Source organism: Bombina bombina, chromosome 5, assembly GCF_027579735.1.
Source record: "Bombina bombina isolate aBomBom1 chromosome 5, aBomBom1.pri, whole genome shotgun sequence".
Taxonomy (NCBI): domain Eukaryota; kingdom Metazoa; phylum Chordata; class Amphibia; order Anura; family Bombinatoridae; genus Bombina; species Bombina bombina.
Genome location: NC_069503.1, coordinates 681,340,299 through 681,355,118, shown reverse-complemented (window position 1 = coordinate 681,355,118; position 14,820 = coordinate 681,340,299). Strand labels below are relative to the sequence as shown.

Sequence of the window (14,820 nt, the reverse complement as noted above, 5' to 3'; positions counted from 1 at the left end):
CAAGACTCACTCTCATTTCATCAGTCCATAAAACCTTAGAAAAATCAGTCTTGAGATATTTCTTGGCCCAGTCTTGACGTTTCAGCTTGTGTGTCTTGTTCAGTGGTGGTCGTCTTTCAGCCTTTCTTACCTTGGCCATGTCTCTGAGTATTGCACACCTTGTGCTTTTGGGCACTCCAGTGATGTTGCAGCTCTGAAATATGGCCAAACTGGTGGCAAGTGGCATCTTGGCAGCTGCACGCTTGACTTTTCTCAGTTCATGGGCAGTTATTTTGCGCCTTGGTTTTTCCACACGCTTCTTGCGACCCTGTTGACTATTTTGAATGAAACGCTTGATTGTTCGATGATCGCGCTTCAGAAGCTTTGCAATTTTAAGAGTGCTGCATCCCTCTGCAAGATATCTCACTATTTTTGACTTTTCTGAGCCTGTCAAGTCCTTCTTTTGACCCATTTTGCCAAAGGAAAGGAAGTTGCCTAATAATTATGCACACCTGATATAGGGTGTTGATGTCATTAGACCATACCCCTTCTCATTACAGAGATGCACATCACCTAATATGCTTAATTGGTAGCAGGCTTTTCGAGCCTATACAGCTTGGAGTAAGACAACATGCATAAAGAGGATGATGTGGTCAAAATACTAATTTGCCTAATAATTCTGCACATAGTGTAGTAAAAGTTATAACTGTTTTTCAGTAACATATGCACATATCCTGTGAGTGACCCATGCACTAGTTATCAAGTTGAGAGAGCTGACAGTGGTGTGTATTATGTCTCCCACCTCTCTTTTGTGCTCTCTCCCCCTTCTCTTTTGCTCTCTCTCTCTCCCCCCTCTCTTTTGCTCTCTCTCTCCCCCCTTTTGCTCTCTCTCTCTCTCCCCCCTCTCTTTTGATCTCTCTCTCCCCCCTCTCTTTTGCTCTCACCCCCTCTCTTTTGCTCTCTCTCTCCCTCTCCTTTGCTCTCCCTTTCTCTCTCTCCCCTCTCTTTTGCGCTCTATCTCTCCCCCTCTCTTTTGCTCTCTCTCTCTCCCCCTCTCTTTTGCTCTCTCTCCCCCCATATTTGTTTTGCTCTCTCCCCACTACTTTAGCTCTCTCTCCCCCTCTCTTGCTCTCTCTCTTCCCCCTATCTTTTGTGCTTTGTCTCCCCCTCTCTTTTGCAATCTCTCTCTCCCCTCTCTTTTGCGCTCTCTTTCTCCTCCTCTCTTTTGCTCTCTCTCCCCCCTCTATTTTGCTCTCTCTCTTCCCCTCTCTTTTGCTCTCTCTCTCCCCCTCTTTTGCCCTCTCTCCCCCCTCTCTTTTGCTCTCTCTTCCCCTCTCTTTTGCTCTCTCTCTCCCCCTCTTTTGCCCTCTCTCCCCCCTCTCTTTTGCTCTCTCTCCCCCTCTCTTTTGCTCTCTCTCCCTCCCTCTCTTTTGCTCTCTCTCTCCCTCTCTTTTGCTCTCTCTCTTTCCCCCTCTCTTTTGCTCCCCCCTCTTTTGCTCTCTCTTCCTCTCTTTTGCTCTCTCTCCCCTCTTTTGCTCTCTCTCACCTCTCTTTTGCTCTCTCTCCCCTCTCTACCTCTTTTGCTCACTCTCTTTCTTCCCCCTCTATTTTTCTCTCTCTGCCCCTCTCTTTTGCTCTCTCTCTCCTCCTATATTTGTCCCTCCCCCCTCTCTCTTTTGCTCTCTCCCCCCTCTCTTTTGCTTTCTCTCCCCCCTCTCTTTTGCTTTATCTCCCCGCTTTTTTTGGCTCTCTCCCTCCCCTCTCTTTTGCATGCTCTCTCTCACTGCCACATTAAATATTTAATTTGTTGAGATGACAATCATTTGTGAATTTGAGGTACCCTTCCCCAAATAACAAGGACACAAAATGATTGCAAACTTCTTCCCACCATGGTATTACAATCTGAATTCAGTTTATGCCCATTAAGTATCTTGCACCAAATCACAGTTTCCATTATACTGCATCTATTTCCTAATCACTTCCTCTTCTTCTGCCATGTTCCTTTACCACACTGCAACCAGAACTTCACATTAATCCTTGTATATAGCATAATAATACAAATGATTTTACCTGCTGTTTCTGAGGTCTTTGTTCATGATGCTGGCTATAATCTGTTGCAGTCCTAAGCCCAGTTAATTTGCTTTTGGCATTTTTAAGTTCAGAATAATTAAGCAACTGTAATATAGAATGTTAAAATATTTTTGCATTAAAACATTTTTAAAAGGGTTATTAGTAGTATCATCATTAACATCATCAATATCCTTATTCAATGTAAATGATTAAGGGCCAGATTATGAGTGGTGCGCTAACAGTTATGCGCAAGTGATATCGGGTTTATCAAAGCTGTTTGCACGTGTCGGAAGGAGCACTCATATTACAAGTTTACAAGTAAATGTGAACGTATTAGCAAAATCACGATTTCTTCTAGAATGATTACCGCGACCTCAGAGCTCTAGTTAGCTGTTTTACAAAACAGAACAAGTGCCACAAAACACATTAAAATACATTAGTACAGTTATACTCATAATAACAACATCTAATAAAAATTATTTTAAAAATAAAATTGCATTAAAAAGTTATATGGGCTCAAAGATATGAGGAAGACAAAGTGCTTTAACATAGAGATACTTCAGTATACATGTCTAAAGATGGATGTTTATATGTGTGCACGCACATATGTATTTTTAAGTGTATATATGTATTTACAGATATACTTTAGATACACATTTAAAAAAATAAATACATAGTATACATATATATATTTATTTATTTATATATATGCATTGGAGCCCTTTGCAGTCAAGTAGATGAAAACATGTAAAAGCATATTAAATTATTTTGTTTCATTAAAAGTTATATATATATATTTCATATACATATATATTTAATAAAAAAAATCTGCACTTTAGCTTTATTGAACATTTACTTTAAATACATTTAACTTGTCTTTATAACACACTCTACCTCTGCAGTAGAGAGCGGGTGCTTTTAAAATCTAGTATAAAAAGATATAACTCCTAATAGAAACCTGTAGTCTTCTAGGGCGAGATTACATATGCGGCGCAAGCGTCAGTGCAACTGCTGAAACTCGCGCCACCCATAATTTCACTTTGCACATCGGGGTATCATATAAACCCCGCCGGCAATTCATAAAGTGCCATAAGTCTGATAAACTAGCGATGTCCAGAAATGTGTGTAAATACAAATTTCTGGAGTCGCCAGTAACTTACGGCACTTTAGGAACTGCCAACACCTAAGAAAATAAAAAAAAGGCAAATCTCCCGTAAAAGTCTAACCCGTCTCCCAAAAATAAACCCGACACTTAAAACCCCTATATCCACCATCAAACCCACATCGGAACTAATACATGAAAGAATTAACACCTAAACCAACAACCCCCACAATGCAATATGTCCACTTAAACTATTAACCCCTAATCTACCATTTATCCGCATCGCAATCTACCTAATAAAAGTATTAACCCCTAAATCCGCCTACCCCAACATCGCAAACTACCTAATAAATGTATTTACCCGTAATCCGCCATTCACCCACATCACAAAGTCCCTATTTTAACTATTAACCCCTAATCTGCCATTAACCCACATCGCAAAGTACCTATTAATACTATTAACCCCTAATCCACCATTAACCTACATTGCAACAAACCTTATAAATCTATTAACCCCTAAACCGCCAAACCCACACAACACAATAATCCTAATAAAACTATTAACCCCTAAAACTCCAAACCCCGACAACGTAACTAACTAATTAAATTACTAAAATACTAAAGCCCATTAAATCCCTAATCTAAAAAAAAATAAAAACCCCCAAAATTAAAAAAAGCCTAAATCTAACCACTAGATAGATACCGGCGGTGCAGTCTTCTTCCAAGCGGCGATATCTTCTCTCTTCTTCTGAGGAACTGAAGACCGGTGACCACAGAACTGTAGACTGGCGAAGGCGGAACTGAAGACCAGCAACCGCGGAGCCATGGAGCGTGGAGATCCTCTTTGTGCGATCAACACAACACACTGAGGATTGAATTCAAGGCATGTGTTTAAATATGGGGTACCTTGCTGAAATACTATTGGCTGTTCAAATCAGCCAATAGGATTTCAGTAGCTCTCATCCTATTGGCTGATTTGAATTTGAAGACTCAAATCAGTCAATAAGAATGCAAGGTACCCCATATTTAAATGCGTACCTTGAATTCAATCTTCAGTGTGCGGTGGTGATCATATGAAGAGGATCTCCACGCTCCATGGCTCCGCAGTCGCCAGTCTTCAGTTCTTCTGTTTTGTGGTCACCGGTCTTCAGTTCCTTGGAAGAAGAGAGAAGATATCGCCGCTTGGAAGAAGACTGCACCGCTGGACTTCAGGAACCGTGAGTACCTTTTTAGGTATCTAGGGGTTAGATTTAGGATTTTTTTTAATTTTGGGGGCTTTGTTTTTTTTAGATTAGGGATTTAATGGGCCTTTGAAAAAGAGCTGAATGTCCTTTTAAGGGCAGTAAAAGTGCTGAATGCCCTCTTAAAGGCAATGCCCATTCAAATGCCCCTTTATGGGCAATGGGTAGTTTATAATTTTTTAGTGTTAGTTTTTTTTATTTGGGGGGTTTGGTGGGTGGGGGGTTTACTGTTAGAGGGAGGACTTAGTATTTTTTAAGGTAAAATAGCTGTTTAATTTAGGGCAATGCCCTACAAAAGGACCTTTTAAGGGCTATTGGTAGTTTAGCATTAGATTAAGGGCTGTTTTTATTTTGGAGGGGCTTCTTTATTTTCATAGGGATTAGGTTTAATTTTTTTAATTTTTGATAATTTGGTTTATTACATTTTTTTTGTAATCTTAGAATTTTTTTATTTTTGTAATCTTAGATTAATTTAATATTAGATTTTTTTTATTTTTAAGTAATCTTATCTTTTTTATTTGAATTTTTTGTAACATAGTATTTTTTAATTTAAGTAATTGGGGTTAATTTAGGGGGGAGGGGGTAGATTAGGAGTCTTAGTAATTGAATTAGTTATTTTTGTTGGGGGGGTTTGTGGATTAGGGGTTAATAGATTTATTAGTTTTGTTGCAGTGTAGGTTAATGGCAGATTAGGGGTTAATAGGTTAATTAAGTTTATTGCGTTGTGGGGATGGCGGTTTAGGGGTTAATAGTTTTAATAGGTACTTTGCGATATGGTTGAATGACGAATTAGGAATTAATAGTTTATTAAGGTATATTACGTTGTGGGTTGATAGCGGTTTAGGGGTTAATCACTTTATTAGGTATATAGCGTTGTGGGGTTTGGCAGATTAGGGGTTAATAGGTTAATTAGATGTTTTGTGATGTGGGTTTGGCAGATTAGGGGTTAATATAGTTTATTAGTTATTGCAGTGGTGGTTGGCGGTTGACAGGTAGATAGATATTGTGCATGCGTTAGGTGTTAGTTACTATTTTCAGGGGTTTACGGTGCTCACATACTCAGAGCAAGGCTTGCTGCACCTGCCTATGTGTGGCGAGGTAAAAATGGAGTAAAATTTCTCCATTTTCGCAGCTTAAGTCCTTGCGCTGAATATTTGATACCGATTTGCAACGCGGTGCTATGTTAGCTTATCGGAGTAAAAATTGCGGGCGACGGGCAAAATATATGCGCCACATTTATATGCGGTGCTTTATATGTGATACCAAAACCGCGTAAAAAACGGCATTGCCAGCTTTTGCAGGCGACGCCGCATATGTAATCTTGCCCCTATTGTTTTCAGATCACTTAAAAATAATATACACTGTGCACAAGTCAAAGGGAATAAATCTCCCTGAATAATAAAATAATGCATTTCTCTTAAAGGATTTGATCTAAAAAAAAAATGTTTTTTATTCTTCAAAATAAAAAATTAATGGATCTTTTTACGGATGTTTAATTATACATATTACTACATTTTTGCAATTTTACAACATAAAACATAAAACCCCAAAAATTATTTCATGATTCAGATATAGCATACAATTTTAAACAACTTTACAATTTACTTCTGAAAAGCAGGGATCTAAGCTCAGGAATGTGCATGTGTCTGCAACATTTTATGGCAGCAGTTTTGCAACAATGTTATACATTAGCAGGAGCACTAGATGGCAGCACTATTTCCTGTCATGTAGTGCTTCAGGCATGTGCATGCTACCTACCTTGGTATCTCTTCAACAAAGAATAACTTGATAACAAAGTAAGTTTGATAATAGAAGTACATGTGAAACTTTTTTAAATTTTTAAACTGAACAATGAAAGAAAATGTTGGGGTTTAATATCCTTTCAAGTATAATAGCTTAAGTGGTGCATATTGGCTCAGTGGTGTCGTCTTTTTTCTTTCTTCTTAGAACACAGAGCTATGGGCTCGATTCCCAAGTAAGCTTTTTTTTATTGCTTTATTATACAACATGACTCTTTTATTCATCTTTTATGAAAAATAATATTATTATTTATAATTTGAAAGAGAGTTTTTATACTCTGTGAATGTATCTGTGGATTATATTATATTGTGACCAAAAAGTTTATATCCAAACGACATGGCATAGAGCTAATTGTCAATCATGTATTAGCCAATCAGGAAGGACTTAGCTTGTTTATAAGGAATACGTTCAAATGAGGAGGTCATCCTTGGAAAAGCCAAGAGAGTTTGGTGAAACGTACGTTGGAGTTGTGGTGAAGTGAAGTCATGGTTTGGGGCAGGTTTAACTAAAGTGTTTGAACTTCATAACAAGCCCTAAACAGGACTCATAACTGTCTAGCAGGAGTTCTCTTGGGACTCTGCAAAGTTTTTATATTGTAATACTGTTGCCCTACCTTGTGACATAACGCCTTGTTATTACATATTGTACAATAATTGTTTTTAAATAAAAGCCATTTCAGAGAGAAACATGTTTGCTGACTAACATTCCTGAAGCCATCTGATATATCTGTAACACATGCTGTAAATACCTAGAGCTGGGTTCAAATCTCAGAAGAATGTGACTAATATTCCTTAAAAGCAAATTAAAAGGAACTGTGATTGTATTGCAAAAAGTTGTGTTGATCTATGGAGACCAGAAGAGAAGTTACCTGTATTCCTGGGCATTTATATCCTTTGGCTTGTACACAGGGTGTATTATTTTTTAGTTATTCACTATTGTTGTATTGACTGTTTTACTTCACTTTGTTTTTTTTATTTGGATTTGTTTTCAGATCACAACAAACTGGAAACTGTGTTTTTTCAATTAACTAATTTAAATATTGTAAAAAAAAAAAAAAAAAAAAAAAAAAAAAAAATACTTGTTAAAAATTAAAAAGTGACAATATAGTCCCTGAGCAATCGTGCATAGCATTCTCATCATGCCTGCATACAACTGGTATTTAGATGGTGAGGCAGTGTTGAGGATAGATTTTGTTTGTAATAGGTTAATCTCACACATGTAAATGAGCATTTCCCTTCCACAGTGAACAAAGGGGTTCAATTTAAAAGCTCTTTACTGCAACCTTAACAGGTGTTATATGGCTATTATACATGACAGATTCAGGTGACTTCACAGCTCCTATCCGGAAAGCAAAGGATTTTAACTCACTGATCCATTTTGCACTGTGATTAGTTTTAGTAGGTTGACCAATTTGGCTTGAAAGCAAAAAAAATATTTCTGGATCATATTGCTGATAAGTTACGTTTGATCATTGTGCTACAATGTATTGTGTACAAAGATTTACTTACCTTCTCCATTTGAGATGCAGTGTTTTCTTTGGCACCCAGAAGTAATAAGGAAATGCAAACTGATGTGCTCAAAGGTGAACAGAACACATTTTTTTCACTGTTTGAGCTGCTTAGCTCTTTAAGGAGGTTAATTGAATATTCATTGATAGCTTCATTGATGGATTCCATTGTCAGACTGCATTAATGAAATATGAAGAGTATTATTCTGGATTTAAACAAAATTGTTAAAAGCATTGGGCTGATGCCTAAAACAAGATACATTTTTTTAATTTAAAAACAATATGCTGCAAAGTAAAAGTAAAATAGAGTTGAAGGAAAGAACCAATGCAAAGCAACATAAAAATGTGGGTAGTAGTAATGGTTAGGGGTCAGGTTGTTTCAAAGGAGGAAAAGTATTAGGATGCAGGTGTTCGATAAGGGAGATAACCTTGAGGAGTAGGTGTCTGATGATGGACTTACTACTAGTAATCAGGGGTTAAGGCAGCAGGAAGATGCTAAAGGATTACATGTTAATTGCATGGAAAGTTTTAAAGGTTTTAGAGATAAACTAATGTAGTGATTCTGGAATTGGTGAGGTTAGTTTTATTTTTATCTAATAGGTGGTTTTGGGGTGAAAAGCTCATTAGTTCAATTCATTTGCTGCTACAGAATTCTATAACATGTTTGGGTAATGTCTCAATGTTAAGTACCTAACAAGTTATTACGGTCCAAGTGCATTCTTTTAATGGTAAAACAATTGCTTTACAAATGGTTAGTGATGTCACTGAAAAACATCAACTTTACAATTTGCTTCTATTATCTAATTGTCTTTATTTTCTCAATATATTTTGCTGAAAAGCACACTTTGGCTCAGAACATGATTAGAGCTATATGCTTCACATATATGCCCCTTCTCGTTGGTTATCTTGATGTGATTAGCTAGCTCCCAGTAGTGCATTGCTACTCCTACAACAAAAGATACCAATAGAATGAAGCAAATTTAATAATAGAAGAAAAGTGGATAGTTGTTTAAAATTGTATGCTTTATCTGAATTATGCAAACAAAATTGTTTTTCATAACCCTTTAAGTTTTTTTATGACTGCAGCCTTCTCCTGAAAACCATAATTTAAAGGGCCATGATACCAAAATGTTGAAACACTTGAAAGTGATGCAGCATAGCTGTAAAAAGCTGACTATAAAATATCACCTGAACATCTCTGTGTAAAAAAGAAAGATATTTTACCTCAAAAATTCCTCAGTAGCCACACCCCATTGTAAAGGACTTCTAAGCAGCAAATCAGTATATCTGTCCCGGGACAGCTAAGGGAGTGAGCTTTCGTGCACACTCATCATATTTCCCTATTCAGTTTAAGGAAGTTTACTATGAAATCTCATGAGAGTTAATTGAAATCTTATGAGATCACAGTAAAATAGTTCATGACCTCAGCACTGTTGATGCTGATTGGCTGCTGTTCATTTCTTCTTTTTTTTTTTTTTTTTACCTGCAGCTGGGCAGCAGCCGAGTATAACTTTTTTACAGAACTTACTCTGCTGAGCTGAGGAGAATGTGAGGTAAAATATCTTCCTTTTTTACATAGAGATATTTTCTGGTAAGCTTGTTACAGTTATACTGCATCCGTTTCAAGTGATTTAGCATATGAGTATTATGAGTATTATGTCCCTTTAAGAATCATACGTGTGTATTTCTGCATGTTATTCTTTGCTATAAACTGCCTGTTACCTAATGTAGAATTTTCTAATCCAGTTAAAAAGTTAATTGCAGATTTTATCCACAAATAATGTCAATACAAAATTTAGACAAATTAGTTGAAACAGTGTTAACTTCTGCAGCACAAAATATCCCACTTCCCTTGATAATTACCTTGTTTTAATTGTGCATAATTTAGCATTTGATTTATAGTGCAATTTCACAGTGTTTTATGTTTATTGTCATTCCCTGTTCTAGTGCAATTGGATGGCCTGTGTAGTGTCGAAATCTGCGACCCGACGGAATGTGCGACCATGACGTCACCACATTCCTGAGCGCACATGTGACTGGTTGACCACCAATCACCTGCTAGAGACACATCCTTCTGTCATGGTCGCACATTCCGTCGGCTCACCTGATTCGCACTACTCTCACTAAGCGACCTACACATTGTTTTACAAATAGTGGCCTGCAGCCACTTATACAAAAGTCATAAAGAGACTAGGTAAGAGAGGCCCAAAGCTGAATACGCGTATTTACAAGATCTCCTGCAGGGAGGACTCACATATCTCAGGAGCGCTAATGCGCTCTAGGTCAGTCCAGCACAGGTGCATGGAAAAGTACAGTTTGTAGGAAAACATTGTTAAACTCGCAATCTCAGGATTTATGTCAAGTATATAAAATTATGGCACTAGCGCTCCTGATATAAGAGGGGCCCACCAAGTTGAATACGCGTATTTACTAGATCTTCTGTGTGGATGCCTCACATATCTCAGGAGTGCTAGTGCCATAATTTTATATACTTGAAATAAATCCTGAGATTGCGAGTTTAGCAATGTTTACAATCTGAACTTTTCCATGCACCTGTGCTGGACTGACCTAGAAATAACATTATGGCACTAGTGCTCCTGAGATATGTGAGTTCTCCCGGCAGGAGAACTTGTAAATATGCGTATTCAGCTTGGTGGGCTCCTCTTACCTGGTCTCTTTATGGCCTTTGTATAAGTGGCTGCAAGCCACTATTTGTAAAACAATGTGTAGGTCTCTTAGTGACAGTAGTGCGAGTCAGGCGAGCCGATGGAATGTGCGACCATGACGGAAGAAGGTGTCTCTAGCAGGTGATTGGTGGTCAACCAGTCACGTGTGCGCTCAGAAATGTGGTGACGTCATGGTCGCACATTCCGTCGGGTCGCAGATTTCGACACTACAAAGCTCCCAGACATTCTGCATTGTGTTGGATTGTCATTGACTAGAAGTTTAGTTCTGTATCCTCTCACGTTATTTCAATGCCCAATTTATCTTCGGGTTTCCTACATAGGACTAACCAATCCCTGTGCCCAGGAAAACTAGAATCCTTCCATCTTTGGACCTTCTAAATGCCACCACTTGTAGAGCTGCCATTTTGCAACTTTAAATAAGAATTTTTATTTTTAAATGCCCCTAATTTAAAGTAGCAAGATTGCAACCCTTCCCCCTTTTAACCCATTCCCTCTAAGCTTCTCTTGCTCTGCCCAATAGATCGCCCTTTCCCAACCTAGGGCGAGATTACATATACGTCACAGGTTTCAGCGCAAGCCCTGAAGCCCGCACCACCCGTACTTTTACCTTGCACATCAGGGTATTACATATACGGTGCCGGCAGTTCATCAAGTGCCGTAAGTCGAACAAACGATGTCCAGAAATGAGCGTAAATACAAATTTCTGGAGTCGCTAGTGACTTACGGCACTTTAGAAACTGCCGGAGCCTAAGAAAATAAACAACATAAATCTCCCGTAGAAGTCTAACACACCTCCTAAAAATAAACCCGACACGTAAAGCCCCTATATTCGCCATCAAACCCACATCAGAACTAACAATAAATGTATTGACCCCTAAACCAACAACCCTCCATAATGCAATATGCCTAATTAAACTATTTACCCCTAATCTGCAATTCACCCACATTGTGATCTACCTAATAAAAGTATTAACCCCTAAATCTGCCAACCCCAGCATTGCAAACTACCTATTAAAACTATTAACCCCTAATCTGCCATTAAACCACAATGCAATAAACCTATAAAACTATTAACCCCTAATCTGCCAAACCCATACAACGCAATGCAAATTAATCTATTAACCCCTAAACTGTCAAAGCCCACAACGCAAATAACTAATCACTAAGCACCCTAACATAACTCCCCTTAAATTAACACCATTACATAAATTACAATAAAACTAAATTACAATTAAATCTTTTAACCCTAAACTGCCAAAGCCCACAATGCAAATAACTAATCACTAAGCCCCCTAACCTAACACCCCCTAAATTAACCCTATTGCATAAATTTAAATAAAACTAAATTATAATTAAAATAATAAACCTAACATTACTTTAAAAATAAAAAATACTAAGTTAAAATTAAGCTAAAATTACAGAAAAAAACAACAAACAAAAAATAATCAAAAATAAAAAAATTATACCTAATCCCTATGAAAATAAAAAAGCCCCCCAAAATGAAAACACCCCCTAATCTAATACTAAACTACCAATAGCCCTTTAAAGGGCCTGTTGTAGGGCATTGCCCTAAAGAAACCAGCTCTTTTCCTTAAAAAAAATACTAAGTCCCCCTCTAATAGTAAAACCCCCAACCCACCAAACCCCCCAAAATAAATAAATCTAACACTAAAAAACCTAAACTACCTATTGCCCCTAAAGGGGCATTTGTATGGGCATTCAGCTCTTTTAAGAAGGCCCATAACCCTAATCTAAAAAAAAAAATCTAACCCCCAGGTTGGTACTCACGGTTCCTGAAGTCCGGTGGAGAAAGTCCTGTTCCAGGCAGTGAAGTCTTCTTCCAAGCAGCGACTGGTTCCTGAAGTCCGGCGGTGAAGTCTTCTTCCAAGCGGCCACCCACCTCTTCTATCTTCATCAAGAACTGCGGAACCGAAGACCGAAGACCGCGGAGCCATGGAGCATGAAGGATCCTCTTTGTACGATCTCTGCCGTACACTGAATAGTAAATTCAATGTACACGATTAAAAATGGTGTCCCTTGAATTCCTATTGGCTGATTTGATTCTTCAAATTCAAATCAGCCAATAGGATTAGAGCTACTGAAATCCTATTGGCTGATTTGAACATTGGCTGATGTTAGGTTTTTTTATTTTAATTGTAATTTAGTTTTATTTTAATTTATGTAATGGGTTAATTTAGGGGGTGTTAGGTTAGGGGGCTTAGTGATTAGTTATTTGCGTTGTGGGCTTTGGCGGTTTAGGGGTTAATACATTTATTAGGTAGTTTACAATGTTGGGGTTGGCGGATTTAGGGGTTAATACTTTAATTATTAATTGCAATATGGGTTTGATGGCGGATATATTGGTTAATATACTTTATTAGTTATTGCGGTGGGGGATTGCGATTGACAGGTAGATAGATATTGCGCATATGTTAGGTGTTAGTTAATATTTTCAGGCAGTTACAGGAGTTGCGATGCTCACATACTGCCTTTGTGTGGCGAGGTGAAAATGGAGTAACATTTTCACCACCTAAGTCCTTGCGCTGAATATGTGATACAGATTTGCGACGCGGTTCTATGTTAGCTTATGTGAGTAAAAATTGTGAGTGACGGGTGAAATATACGTGCCGCATTTATAGATATGCGGAGCCGTATATGTAATACCGAAATCGTGTAAAAAATGGTGGCGGCGTCTTTTGCAGGCGATGCCGCATATGTAATGGCGCCCCTAGTGCCTACAGCACTGTCAGAATGAGTAAAGTCGCCATTCTGTGTATAATTTAGTGTAGTTTTAAAATGTATCCTACTCATTTTTGCTGTGTAACAAAAATATGTTTTGTGTTCTAATTTTTAAGATAAACCATCAAGTCAAGTGTTTGTAATGTTAAGGAGATAATTATTTCCATGCTGTTTTATACCATATAATATAGAAAATAAAAAATAAAATATATATGTGTTTTTACCGGGTTGGTATATTTTTATTAATGTGTTTGGCTTGCTAATAAAAACAACATGATTTGTAAGGGTAACTCACATAAATAATGAGATTTTTAGAATAAAAATGCTTTCAGCCAGGTGTATGCAATGACTTAGCAGTGAAGGGGTTACATAGTTTTCCCATGTAACATCTCAGTGGTATTGGCTTTAGAGTAAATAAATAAATAAATAACTACTGTTTTACTTACTCTGTGTTGCTTTGTCTCTTCTTCAGTATCAAGGACAGATAATTCCTTATCTTCACCAAATTAAAGGGACATTAATCACCTCTTGCTTTTCTGTACAATTTGTGCTTTTCCCACACTCTCTAGAGTAATTGAAAAGTAAAGTTTACAACCTAGTTTTCCTTCATAATGCTGCAGATGACCTAAACCAGCAACAGACTACACAGTGATGCCAATAGCAGAGTATTTCCAGCTAGCCCTAATTTTCCACATATAAATGATATAAGGTAGAATTTACACACCAGGGTTTTAAATCTGTTTAGCAAATTTTAACATCAAACAAGCAACAGTTTTAATATATGATACGTGCTATGCATATAAAAATGACTTTAACATGACATTACAAGGAGGCTCCACGATGTCTCTTGCTCAGTTAAAAAAATATTTTAACATACAATAGACAAGAACATTCTTGTTTTCTTTATCTCTCAGGTTAAATAGACAAGATCAATAAAATTCACAATTGAATCAGCTCCAGGCTGTGAAGAGAACTGGTTTAGATGTGATGAATCACAGATTAAGGGGATTAGTGGAGTTACACCCATCCATTTTAACGCTTTAAGGAAGATAAATTTCAACACATTGTTCTGTAAAAATCAGAAATATTCTTATATTTCTATAAGCACCAACCCGTTGTGCTGATGGGCAAATTTATTGGCATACTTATGGGCAAACCCTCTTTCTACTGGAATTGTTCCATATAAATTACTATTTTAGAGAAAAAATTCAGAAAAATATAAAACCAAGAACAAATTCTCATTGCATAATAGAAAATGGGAACGGTGTAAAAGCCGGAACGGAACGGAACAGGTCGGAACAGGCCTTTTATGAAGGAAATTGATTTAAAATATAATGGGATGTGTTAGAGACTCTTGGGAACAATTTTAGGAACAAGAATTTTTGTGATATAATAATTAATTAACCCTTTAACTACCAAAATAGTGTCCGGACAAACCATCCACAGAAACCACATTATAATATCTGCTCTGGCCTTTAATACACTTTTTTATAAAAAGTGACGGAACGGCACCTTCCCAGCAAAATATAGAGACCAAATTCACTCTTTTGCTGGGAAGGTGCCGTTCCGTCACTTTTTATAAAAAAACCTACCCAGCAAAATATACAGACCAAATTCACCAGCCACACATAACTAGATGTGATAAGTGTAATCAACCACAAACCATCCACAGAAACCAAGTTCCGGCCTGTAAAA

The 14,820-nt window shown here is 37.4% G+C and overlaps 1 protein-coding gene across 1 annotated transcript in view; it reads right to left on the bottom strand.

Annotated features, from left to right (window-relative positions):
* LOC128660691 (ovalbumin-related protein X-like) overlaps nucleotides 1-13,692 on the bottom strand; it is a 58,181-nt gene extending 44,489 nt beyond the window's left edge. The window contains exons 1-3 of the mRNA XM_053714646.1: nucleotides 13,572-13,692; nucleotides 7,701-7,875; nucleotides 2,050-2,154 (exon numbers count right to left, since the gene is read on the bottom strand). Coding sequence (XP_053570621.1) covers nucleotides 2,050-2,154; nucleotides 7,701-7,868 — 273 coding nt within the window. The 5' untranslated portion in view covers nucleotides 7,869-7,875; nucleotides 13,572-13,692. The remainder of the gene's footprint in view (nucleotides 1-2,049; nucleotides 2,155-7,700; nucleotides 7,876-13,571) is intronic.
* Nucleotides 13,693-14,820: the final 1,128 nt, after the last annotated feature.